The sequence below is a fragment of the Aulonocara sp. 'chitande type north' Nkhata Bay genome, linkage group LG22 (genome assembly GCF_057382095.1).
Source record: "Aulonocara sp. 'chitande type north' Nkhata Bay isolate Kocher_YH1m ecotype deep benthic linkage group LG22, A_spYH_male_GT1.1, whole genome shotgun sequence".
In the NCBI taxonomy this organism is placed as follows: domain Eukaryota; kingdom Metazoa; phylum Chordata; class Actinopteri; order Cichliformes; family Cichlidae; genus Aulonocara; species Aulonocara sp. 'chitande type north' Nkhata Bay.
This window is the reverse complement of record NC_141364.1, coordinates 10,253,421-10,266,610: the sequence shown is the minus strand read 5'-3', so window position 1 is coordinate 10,266,610 and position 13,190 is coordinate 10,253,421. Positions and strand designations below refer to the sequence as shown.

At 39.8% G+C, this 13,190-nt stretch overlaps 2 protein-coding genes across 2 annotated transcripts; both read right to left on the bottom strand.

The window, feature by feature from the left end:
* Positions 1-3,066: 3,066 nt before the first annotated feature.
* LOC147303536 (XK-related protein 8-like) lies at positions 3,067-8,159 on the bottom strand. Its single transcript, XM_086279864.1, has 3 exons — positions 7,852-8,159; positions 7,279-7,469; positions 3,067-5,608 (listed from the first exon to the last, which is right to left on the bottom strand). The coding sequence occupies exons 1-3, from the start codon at positions 8,157-8,159 to the stop codon at positions 4,884-4,886; spliced, it is 1,224 nt and encodes a 407-aa protein (XP_086135990.1). The 3' UTR covers positions 3,067-4,883.
* A 488-nt stretch (positions 8,160-8,647) lies between these two features.
* LOC147303535 (XK-related protein 8-like) lies at positions 8,648-12,992 on the bottom strand. The gene is made up of 3 exons (XM_086280941.1): positions 12,398-12,992; positions 11,230-11,417; positions 8,648-11,145 (listed from the first exon to the last, which is right to left on the bottom strand). The coding sequence occupies exons 1-3, from the start codon at positions 12,721-12,723 to the stop codon at positions 10,394-10,396; spliced, it is 1,266 nt and encodes a 421-aa protein (XP_086137067.1). The 5' UTR covers positions 12,724-12,992; the 3' UTR covers positions 8,648-10,393.
* Between the last annotated feature and the right edge of the window lie 198 nt (positions 12,993-13,190).

The following is a 13,190-nucleotide window of genomic DNA, read 5'->3' as shown; positions in this document are numbered from 1 at the left end:
GGCTCCAGCGCCCCCCGCGACCCTGAAAAAGGATAAGCGGAAGCGAATGGATGGATGTATTTGATGGCTTAGGCCCCAGGAAGACTAGCAACCACTGTTGTGGAAGCTAATGGAGTTCCTTATAAATAAGCAGACAAATAAACACTATTCTAATCTTATATTACATTCTTAGCAAATTTACACTGTAAAAAGAATAACCCTATTCAAATTAAAAAAATGATGTCCAATTGTCACATCCAAAATATTTGGCTTCAGAGAATCCAAATTGAGTCACTTGATTTGACCTGATACTTTTATGTTGATATAAACAATATTACTAGACTTGACTGAAACTTTAAATTTTGCATTGATCCAAATTGATTTTTTTACATAGAACCATATTTTAATTATTGAACCAAGCTAATATATTGAAATTTAACCAACCTAATGTATTCACATCGAACCAAATTAACATGAACTAATATGTTTGTGTTGAAGCCAGGTAATTGATTTACATATATTCAAACTATATTTTTTACATTTCATTTTATTTCAGTTCAAAAATGCTCTGCATTTCCTATAAAAAACAAGACAGTTGGCCAACCAATTATTTCAAAATTATTTATTGTTCCAAACCATTTTAACTATAATCAATAGAGAGGATTAGTAATATACAGATTTAGTGCTACGACAGAAATGATTAGAGAAATGTTTGTTTTATAAAACCTGCAACCTGTCTAAAACTGGCATAAAACCATTATAAAAACTCTTTTTAAACCAATTTGCAAGTACTCAAAAATGTTTATATGTGCACTGTGCCTGTACAATGTAAAAAAAAATCTACACATGTATCAATGAAATCAACTTAAATCTCCCTTTCAAATGGGTGTTCTTATAATTTTTGAATGTAGAATACCACTGCAGGCCAACCAAGCAAAATAACCAAGCACACATGCACATGCATGTGCACATACACATCCACACATGCATGCAAACACACTACTGTGCAGTGTTAAGTTCACAATTAAGTTTGCGAATCTTAGAGGTCATCTTGTTAAAGTCATAATCTTTTGAAGAGCCTCAAAGGTGAACCTGAATCCTCGTGGATATTCCATTTTAAGAGCATAACAGAGTCCAAAGACCATTGCCACTCCAGCTGCCACAGAAGGCAACTCATTCAGGACTTCCACACCATCAATGATTATCCCGATGTCTCGACGCTGATGTAGGAGGCTTGAGTTGTCCCTGAAGATGAAGAGTGCCATGGTGGTTACTCTGCAGCTCTTCCTCAGCTTCATCTTTCTGGGATATCTTGAGGTAAAATATGGAACAAAATGTACAAGTGAAGAACTGAAGTCTGGCACACCTGATAAATCTTTGACCATAATAAACTACTATTTTGATAGTTGTTTGGTCACAGACTATTAGAACAATTATTTGACTAATCAGATTGTGAATTGCATAATCATTAAATTAAATCAATGGTGGAAAATTTTCATAAATGTTCCACAAAGCCCAAGAAAAAAAAAAGAAAACAATACAGAACCCTAAGATATTAACTTGATGAGTTGATTAATCGTTGCTGTCCTACATTAATCATTGCATTTAATAGCAGAGTTGTCAAATTTACATCAAGAGACTGCATCTCATGTAGAGACAGAACAGATATGGACATACCATGTATTCTTTTATCAAGTCCTCAACACATCAGCAAGGTGAATGAGAGGATAATGATGGAGGGTCTAGATTATTATGAAATGTTTAAAAAGGATGTGCAGTGTAAATGCAAAATGATACCTGTTCAGATTAAATGAAAATGTATGCTTCAGCCATGGAATGGATGGAGCGATCTGTGGTTCTGAAAGCATACAGAAAAAAAAGAATAATGTTACTTCTCTATAAAACACATAACATAGAAAAACCAAGAAATACGTAACATGACATACACATCCTTATAAAAAGCTAGTACTATAATTTGATTTAGGTTTACCAAACAGTCTACAGACCAGCCATTAGCAACTAAGTTTGGCATAGGGTCAATTTAATGCTGTTAAAATTAAAATTTCTTCAGAAAATGCACATTTTTCCGAGCCTCGCCTGAAAGTCAATTGAAGGAATTAGTCTTATGTCATTGATCTTATATGCTGGCGTGTTATTTCTGTCTCTAAATCATGCACATTAATAATTATCTTTTGCGCTCGGTGTACACACACATAACACACAGATATTTATATGAAGAGAGACAGAGACAAACGTGCGCGCACAAACACAAGCTTGTGTCTAGAAACCGCGCGCTCACCAGAAAAATTCAAACGAAGCGGAGCACGGAGTTATACTATGAATGTTATGAACTATGAACTTATGCTAGCTAGCTGTATCCACCACCGATGCATCGTGGTAACGCTAGCTAGTTAGTATACTGGTAAAAAACGGCTTTTTGCCTAACTTGCATTCCTGACTGTGATGGTCGGTTTCTGGTAACCAGTTCTAACGTCGCGCCGGATAGCTAGCTAGCTTGTAGCTAGCAGCTACAATCATGCAAAAATTAGGGGTGGCTGTCGACCCAGCTTAAATGGGGTTATTTTCTGCAATTTTGGCAATACAAATTATAAAAGCTTTTGTAACACACTTGGCTTTACGTTTATTTTCAGATGAAATTAATCAAAGATGTGACACGATGTTTCCAGCAGCCATGCAGAATAAAAATGGGTCCCGGTCTATTTCTGGTGGGCGTGTTCAAGTGCAAATCACTTTGACTCAAATTAAAGATATTATCTGTTCAACATGAAAAGAAATATATGTTTTGAGAGAAATCAAAAACTTTGCGTTGTGTCCTTTGTACAGATATTTAGTTTCATCCAAATCAAAAGTGGTATTTTAAAATGCAAAAAGAAAGGGTTTCACAATCAAATCAATGATTTTATTCTGTTTTGAATGGCACTTATTAGATTGAATGAATGACTGCATGTTAGACTTTTTTCAGTGAAGGGTACAAGAGGTAAATCGAAGAATAACCACACTGATCCGGCCGGGTGAAGTCAAACAATGATTTAATGCACGCGTGGGAAGATCACTGCATACGCAGACAGCAATTGATGATCTTCGACTTAATCAAAGCATAAACATATATTTTATACCATCAGGGCTTAAATTTAATGACGCCCCCTCAACGTCAGATCCATTTCATACATAGGTCAGATCAAAACCACAATAACTTTTAACACAGTTTAAAAAGAACATTGTCTTCGTCTTCCCAGCAGGTACTTCCTGTCACTGGCGGATGCTCGCTTATCATCTTGACACATGAGCAGCAGTTCTGCTGTATATATACAGACACCATGTTTACATATATATTTAGCATCAACATAATGTTCAAAAGGAGTCTGATTCTTCAAGTGATAAACATTTGGCTTGGATGTCCAGGAACTCTCGGCCAGAGCTTTTCAGCTGCCGGCTACACACACACACACACACACACACACACACACACACACACACACACACACACACACACACACTGTCAGATTATAATATTATTTTATGCCATGTTATGCCCCTAATTAAAGATTGTGAATTATTATGTAGTCTTAGTTTGCATTATTCTCCTGAATTAGAAGAAGCTGATAACTATTGCATTAGTTAAACTGATTTGCATTACATTAGACTGCTGATTTATTGTGGATGAATGATATTGTTTTATGATGTTATAAGAAATACTGTTTGCAGAGTCATCGCCTTATTTGTCTGATTAGAAGAGAACAGAACATGCTGGAGTTTTCTGCCCCATCTCAGCAGGAGCAGATAAACAGGGAGCCAAGGTCGTAGCTTAGGCGCCGTGTGAGAGAAAGCATGTGAATGTTTAGGCTTTTGTGATAAGGTGGGGGCACCAGAGGCTATAAGAGTTTGATCAATGCTCCACCATTTTGAGATCTGAGGCTGTCTGCATACAGTGTCCATCTCCCACATGTGTGACCATTAAAATCATCGTTTGACTTAACCCGGCCGGACCAGTGTTGTTATTGTGGTTTTTCCTCTTGTGTTCATCCCCAATTTTTGAACTCGTAACAACACACACACACACACAACAACACAACCTCAGGTCCCGACACGTCATATGCAGTGGAGGTGTGATGAGCTCATTGAGCTCCTCTGTGTCAGCCTCACCTGCAGCCGTGCACAAATCAAAGTGAAGTAAGAAAAACCAGAACAAACGCACACTAATCATGAAGCTACAGAGCCCCTTTACTCACATGGGTAAGGAATATTTTCATTGCATGTCCACATGTTGATGTGACAACAAGACATATACAGCAGGTTACCCCACAGTCAGATGCCTGCCATCTACCAGCTAACTGTGTGAAGAGGAAAAAATGCTATAAATATCTATTTTTTTGTTGACACGCCTGCTCAGTTTATGGTAGCAGCAACTTAATCCAGTGCTAAGCACAGTGAGACTGATTACGTGGACATTTGTAGAAACCTTCTTGTCTGGAAGGAGGGATGGCAGACTCAGTCACTGCTGACAATAATTTTAACCTGTTACATTCTTTAGAAAAGATGATCCAGTGAAATAGCCTTTGAAAAAGGGTCTCTTCACATGTAAACAACAATTATTTAATACAGATTTGATAATTAAAGCCTCTCATTTTCCACCTCATTTACCCTTTAATTTACGACTGATATGATGAAATGGTTTGACACACAGTGAAATGATTTAATACACAGCAGAAAGTGCATATTCAAATTCATCTCCACATTAAGATGAGTAATGCCTTGAGACATTATATCTGTGGCTAAATCAGACAAAAGGTCAGAGTCCTAGAAAACACAGCCAAGTGATCTCAAATAAAACATTCTACATGACTCGGTCTCTTTCTAGTCGTCCTGTGGATATCAAGTGCACATCAGGAGTAAAAGTTCTCGGCCAGCTTCCTCATTCTTTTATTGCAGTGTGCTGATGGGGCGGGCGGATGATGAGCTGCCACATTTGCTGCGGCTGCAAACATACAAAGTCCCACTTCACCTTCAGGTTGCTGCTCTGTGCTGGCCCCTTTAAGCTCATCTTTGTCAGGGTTTGGATGGAAGACTTTATAATAAATAATTTTAAGTATTAGACCGAGGACGTAAACTGCAATAACACAGGCAGCTGTGATTAAAGCGTACGTGGGCTCTATCACAAAATCAGGAGGATCTGTGCTCATCTTCCAGCACCACACAGCACAGAGGATGCAAATATCAGTCAGTATATACCCGTGATAGAGCGCAGTCCTGTACCGTGTCTTCCCCTCGGCCACATTAAACCAGTCGAAATACCAAATGATGCCAACAGTGGCTCGATAAAGCCATTCTCCACAAGGACTATCCATGAAGTCCGTCTTGGATCGCCAAGCGAAGAAGAATAAAACCAACCAAGAGCAGATGAAGTGGGCAAAGATGAAGCAGGGCAGCACGGAGGCGAAAAGAGCGAGAGCAGTGAGACGAGAAGAGATGAGAACCAGGTTCCAGATGAAGTAGATGACTGATGAGGATATCTTCTGGTTTTCTTTGGCAGGCAGGAAGGAGCGCAGCGAGCGATGGTAGGTCGTCACAGTGCAGGCGATAGCTGAGGCTGAGCCGACGGCTTTTAGAACTGAGGGAGAACGAGAGGCAGCGTCAGAACAAGCAAAGAGAAATGTTGTGAAGTGTGCCACTCCACATAAAGACAAGCAAACTGGTCCCAGAATCAGCAGACTTTTAATGTATCATAACTTTGGTATATTTAGAGAAATTCTAGGTTCAGGTTGTGCAAAAGTCTAGCATAGGCCTCAGTTTTCAACAGAGTCACATATGAAAATTTTAGGTCTGAAAAAACACATTTGAAAATGTTGGCTTCAAAATGCAGATAAAAATCAGACCTTTGATATGGTAGAACTGTTTGGATCAGGCCCCATCACTCACATAAAAATAACCTAAAAAGCACTTTGTTAAGTTTTCCCAACTGAATGATCAGGAAAAAGAACAAGGATCCCATGCATCCCAAGCATCACAGATATTAAACTGGTCCAGGTTTGTGATTGAAACACTGGTTTATGCCATTAGACTAGTGGTTATTTAAAAAAATCTGCTTTCAATTTGTAACATTTGAAGTGGGTGTAAAATTGATTTGAGCTCAAACATGTTTTTCAGCGCTGAATAATTCACGTGGATATCGCCTGTATTTAAGAGTTATCGAAGATCAACAACATCACATTTAAAACCACTCCCATGTACTTCACCAGCCTGTAACTCACAAAGCATTCGTAGTATGAAGGTAAAGTTTTGCATGATTTCAACAAATATACCAGAGTTCTTATACAAGGAAATCAGCTGATTCTGTGAGGGTCATGTGGAAGACAATGACCTGTCTTGGGTTCCTCTTCAAGCATTGTTCCTTTTAATGGTTAGGGATTTTCCTGCACAAGACATTTTTAGATATGCATGTGATCGGTAGCTGGAGTTACAAAGGACACAAATTACATTACTTTTTTTAAAAAGTTTTTTTTTTTAAACTGTGGCACAGAAGAACATGTGTCTGTATTTGTTTGGATTAGGCTAATCGTTCTAGGCCAAATACATGTTTTTGGTCTCTCACTCTTATCAGTTTTTTGTGCATGTGGCAGAAATTAATCAGGAATAATACTTTAAACAAAAACATGTAAGTACAATAAACATGGCTTTGTTTTTAAATCTTTTAGCCGAGCGCTGGCAAATGTTTCAGCACGTGGTGACCCTGTTGTGTAACTTTATGTGGTCTGCCACTTCCTGTCCAGGTTACTGAGGTTCCTAAACACTGAGGTTGGAGTAATTTCACTTACAGATGATAAAGGAATATCTGGGAGGGGAGACATTTCACAAACTGAATGGTTACTGAACTATGGCTTCATATTACAGCACCACACTTGAATTGAGTGAGCTCTTTAGAACAAAGCATTCTTTTAAAAATGTTTTTGACTGCGTGGCTAGCTACCTTAATTATTTTGTACACGGTGGCACTGAGATCAAAGATCTGTGGCTGAATACTTTTGTATTGTGCATATTGTATTTGTACTGTGTACAAAAAGTGCATACTCTATGTCTAAGAAAGTACACTGCTAGCATAAAAATACTTCGATTTAGTTGAAGTGAATATGGGTGAGCTGATCTTTAATAATCTGAAGACTTTAAACTTACTTTAAAGTAGCAATGAGCCACCCCATTTAGTTTTTCATTAAGAATTTATTTTACAGTGTCACTATTTCTGCCCAAAACATACATGACTTTAACTCGAGTAATAAACTGTACCTGTAACAGGATCCAGATGGCCCTGCTGCAGAATGATGGTGAGCATGAGTGTGAGCTGCGGGGCGCTCTCTGAAAACGTCTCTACGATTCGCAACATGCTCAGATCTTGGCTCAGAAACACAGCTACACTCTCAGGGTCAGGGAGCTTTGTGCGGAAGCTTTCTACAGCCTTTTCCAGGACTCCTGCGTGCCTGAGAGCCAAAATATAATAAATGAGTCACAACCAGGTAAAGCAAATCCAAATGTCAAACACACCTAGTTGAATTTTCCTGAAAGCATTCTTCTTATGGAAGCAAGTGAGCAAATAAAATCAGTTTGCCCGACACACAGTGAAGGAAAGAAAACAAAATGTAGCTTATCTTGTGAAACAGAGAAAATTAAAGCATGACTCGGGAATTCGGGAAGTTATAAATGCTAATTTTCACATAATAGTTCAAAAATAAAATAAAATGAAACTGACAGAACCACAGCACTACAGATGATAAAATCTGTACTCTTGTGGTTTAATGCACAAACCTGATGGAGTTCTTGCACTACAGGCACTTTAAACACGCTTTATTAATTTAATACTACCTGAAGTAGATGCCCAGCTGGAAAACATGCAACAGTTTGAGCAGCCTCTTGGTAGGCCAGCCCTCGACCTTTGTCTTCATCCTGAACTTGTCATAGCTATACCAAAGCCAGCTGTAAGCCTGAGTGAGCAGTGACGAGACCAGGAGCAGAAACAGCAGAACAGCAAGGCACACGTAGGCCTTTTCCTTATAGAAGGACACAGCGGTCCATATATCCAGCCCTATGTCAACCAGGTACAGTGGCAGGCCCACACAAGTGAAGAGGAAGTCCCAGCAGGAGTATTTAAAGTTAGCCTGAGTGCCTGACATGTTCACCCGTCTCTCTGCGTGCCTCTAACACAGCTGCATGTGATGCATGAGCTGAAAGACAACTTATATAGACAGATAACGAAAGTAAACTCAAGATTTGAGAGTTTCAAAACCCCTCCTACCAACCAGCCCGTGTCCTGAAACTTATCTTAAAGGCACATTGTGTTAATTCACACACATACACACCTCCTGCTGGCGAATATCCCGTTAACAGTAAACATCGTATTTGGATGACTTTCAGAAAGACTGAAACTGAAATTCCTTTCTGGATATTTTAAGCATCATCCAGAACTCCTGCCCTTTAGTCTTCTCCTTACCTGGCACAGGTTGACAGCTGTGAGGTGGGAGCACTGCATTAATGCACCCGCTGGTTTACCTAAAGGGGAAGCCCAGATCTTTTTACTGTAAGCCAATGACTTACAGTAAAAAGATGTGCGGATGCTCGTAATCTGAGTTTGCAGAAAGACACAAAAACAAAAAGAAGTGACTTAACTTAGGTACTACTTTAATAATTGCACGGGACAGATGAGGTAAAGGTTTAAAAGGAAGTAATCCCCTTAACCTTTCATACCAGCTGACAGCATGCCAAAAAGTGGCTCCAAACACTATCAACTCTTTTACAGAACAGAGTTTCAACATATTGTAAATGATGTAAATGATGATGTGGAGGCAGGTTTACTGAAAAAGCTGGGAGATGGATGTGCTTTCAGCTCTGTATGTATACTAAAGTAAAAGTATCTTGGCACATGACATATTTGAACAAGCTAAACAGATAGTGGATGGATGAGCGACAATAACACTAGATTTGGCAGCTAGATGCAGAGAAATATCTAAAACATTCGTGTCTGTGACAAATCAGCAGGTTAGCTGAACTTGCTTTACAACACAAAAGAAAAAAGTAGAAACCAAGCTAGTGGATTTAAAACACTTGACCAGCTTTTGAAAAGAAACTATGAACGAACGAACTTACAGTGAAATTTACATTCAAAAAGGTTCCAGCAGCAACTCTAACAAGATAAAATAAAACACACACACGACAACAAAGGTAATTTAAAACCTCAGAAACAAGTTTTGCAGTGTTTCAAAAACAAATTCCAATTTAGAGGGAAAATCCAGATCTCCCACACTTTTAGTAAAAAAGAAAACCCACTAGAAACAATGTACAAATGTAAGATTGCTGTTTTTATTTTACTCTTTAACCAAGTCTCTTTATTAAACCATTTATAGCTTAGTTTTTATAATTACATATTGAATAAATACAATTCTATTCTAAATCTATTTCTAGAAATCCTAAAGTGAACTGAACTATAACACCTATATAGAAAAACTGTCTTTCTGCTCACACTTAACAGTAATATTTAGGCTACTAACAGGCTGGAGTAATAAAACACAATTAAAAAGCACACAAACAGATTTGGTTTAGCTTATGAAACTATTCCTGCTTCAAACAGAATGAAAAATTAAAGCTGTATGCAATTTTTTTTCTAACGTAATTTATACATTAGCCACAACACTAAAACCTTTAGCAGATTTTGTATTTGCTGAGAACACCCATAAACCTACCAACCACCAAACGCTCTCACAGCTCCTGTGTTGGTAACCCAGCAGGTCTGAGAGGCTTTGACAGCATGAGGCACATAATTAGGCAAGTGGTGTTAATGTTGTGGCTGACTAGTGTTTGTATAGTTACAGTACAGTATTTGTGGTTGTAAGAAGCCACTGTGGGAGCATCTTTGTGTAAACACTGGACTGAGCTGAGTGCTCATCAGGTATTTCATTTGACACTTCAGTTAAAAATGTATCCAGAAATCCCCTTTATTACAATATAAACACTGTCTGTATGTTTATGCTTGAATGTAAAAGTACACTTAGTGTAAATACAAGTTTATTATTGCAAGTTTCTTGTTTCATGTACGATTTTAGAATCTGTACTTTGAAGCCACAGAAGGGAATGGTTCACTTCAGACATGTTTGCACTAGTGGGAATATTCGCATTTGCAGAGGTGATATTGTCCTATGTGCACATTGGACTATGAAGCTACAAGTTGGAGACCAGCTAATGTCTGATCTTAATTTGTCAATCATTTATGTTCTTAAGTGCACTTTGGCTGGGAAAACTTCAGAGTTTTAGTGCACATTGGAAAACTATTTTAGTGCACTAAGCCTGCAGAAAAAAACTGCAGCACAAATCTGAGAAACAGAAACAGATGCTTCATTCAGTAAAAAGCCAAACATCACAGATGAGGGGGCTCGGCACCGTTTGTGCCGTGAGGGTTTCGGAGGACTCTTTGATCTGTGTAAAAATTAGTGGCGTGGCAGGCCATGCGTTTGTTGACAAGTGTAGAGGACGGGGTGCTGTCCTGGATGGAAAAGTCTCTAAAGGACACTTCTGCATCAGGCAGATCACTGGGCAGTCCGGGCTCCCTCCCCAGAGGTCTCCACAGTTTAGGGTGGAAACAGCAGTAGTACAGAGTTTTAAAAAGCAGCCCCAGGAGGTAAGTGAGAGGTAGAGAGATGAGAAGTGGGAGGACGAACGCATCAGTCTGGACCAGGTCTCTGTAGCACCACCAGGTCACCAGCAGGATCACCCCATCTATGGTCATGAAGGAATGGTAGATTAGACTCCTGCCACGGGTCTGACCCTCAGCCACGTTAAACCAGCTGAAGTACCAGATGAGCCCCACGGTGGACCGGTACAGCCACTCCCCACCCACGCTGTCCATGAAGTTTGTCCTCTGTTGCCACGCCCACAGCACAAAGACGAACCACAGCATCAGAAAATGGGCGGCGATGTATCCAGGAAGGACAGAGGAGAACAGGGCGAGTGCCACCACCCGTGGAGCGATTAGCAGCAGATTCCACAGGAAATAGATTAAGGAGGACCCCCATCCCTGCTTGGCTTTCTCTATGAGGAAGGCACGCAGGCAGCGGTGGTAATCCACTACCATCCAGGCTATGGAGGTGGTTGAAGCAGCAATACTTACAACTGAAAAACAGAAGTCAAACCAAGAGGAAGTGAACAAGTGCACAACTGTGATGTTTGCTTGCTGTTCACAGAGAGAGAACTCACACTGAACTGTCCTGGCCTTGTTGGTGCGAAGTATGACGTGGATCATCAGGGTGAGCTGAGGTGCGCTCTCACAGAAGGTCTCGATAAGACGGAGCATGCTCAGGTCATGTGTCAGGTAAACGGCATACTCTGACCCTTCCTCTTTCCTCCACCAGACTCTAAAGCCCTGACGTATGGCGGAGATGTGTCTGAGTGCGGATGGGAGAGCAGCGTGAGAAAATGACACAGCAATGAACAAACCAAACTCATGGAAATAATCGGGTGTGATTCATTAGGAGAGGTCAAAAACAGTGTGACTGAGCTTTTCATACCTCATTAATTCATTTTTATGCAGTCAGTTGTGCTCAGACTTACTGGATTTACAACTTACCACACCTGACACTGACATTTGTACATGGCTTGAGGTGTTTTAAAGAAAAATATATGGTTTCATTTTTGATTAAAAAATAAAGAAAGTGAAAAAACTATGCTAAGGAAACTTTCACAACAAACAGGCAGAGGCCTTAGCTGTTGAAACACTTATTGAGAAACAGATTCAGTGATGAATTCGGAGTGATTACATGAAATGACCTTACTAACACTTAACAGATGTGTTTTACATTTACTTAGTTCCTAAAGCTAAAACCCGGGATGTTTTACTGTTTTAAATTATTAGCACCCTGAGTTTATTTATCATTGCCAAACTTTAAAATGTTCAAAACAGGTACTACTATACCATAACACCTTTATTCATAAAGTACTTTAAAATAAACCGGGGTTCACAAAGTGCTGTACATATAAAATAGCATAAACAGAAAATAAAATCAAACATTAAAAAAAAATAGAGAATTAGAGAAAACAGAAAAATGGAGCCAACCTTTCAAAAGGTGCCAGAGGCTTCAGCAAATAAATATGTTTTAATACGAGTCTTAAACTCAAAAGGAGAAGACGCGCATCCGAACAATCAAGCTGCTGCATTACCCCGATGTTTATCAAATTACAATTTTATTTCAGTTTTAAATTTATGGACTGTGCACTGTTGCTGTTCAAACATGAAAAACCTAGTGTTAAAGCTAAAATAAAACTGCTTTAACCTTGCCACACTTCCATAAAATCCTGCCATTTAGTCTTCTCCTTACGGTGACAGCTGAGAGTTGGGAACTCTGCGTTAAAGCACCTGCGGGTTTACCTAAAGAGGAAGCCCAGTTGTAGAACATGCAGCAGGCAAGACAACTTCTCTCTGTCCACGAAGAGCACGCTTTTCGCCCCAGTGTGTTCGCTGAAGCCCGGCAGCTCTCGATCGTACTTGAACCAGAACCAGCTGAACATCTGGACCACGACGGACGACAGGACCATGAGGCCAACCAGGACTCCGAACCAGAAGAAGTCTCCTCGGCAGTAAAACTCAGTGGCCACCCAAACATCGGAGCCCCAGTCTACGAGAAAAGTGCACACTCCGATCACGGAGAAGACGAAGTCGGTCCAGGAGTACTTTGAAAAAGTTCCGCGCTCCATGGCTGAGCCTCCCTCTCTCAGCAGCTAGCTGTCCACTCGAGCTACCTGTTTCTGAGAAGCTAACCTTCAGCTAACGTCGTGTACCGTTATTTTCCTCCCAAAGTGGCTCCACAGTCTTCTTCACCACGATGAAGAGAGGTTGCAGAGGGTTTGACATTTTGAGCTCCAGTAAATTAATGTTACGCCCCAAGACAAATAAATTACGTTTAAAAACTAAAAAATACTTCCAAAGAGAAGAACGGGTGTGTTTGTGTGATTGTTGGCCACGCCCACCGCGGCTCATGCAGGTTTTAAACGCATCACAACAGTCAGAGCACCGCTTTCCGACATTCGCCATTTTTATTTCAGGCATGAGGCTAGCAGTTTCAGAGAATTTCCAGCAACGGCCTCCTAATTGCAGTACTCTTGGGCCACAAAAAATACTTGTTTCTTATACACTCTCACAAAGTTTCTGTAGTTGTTTAACT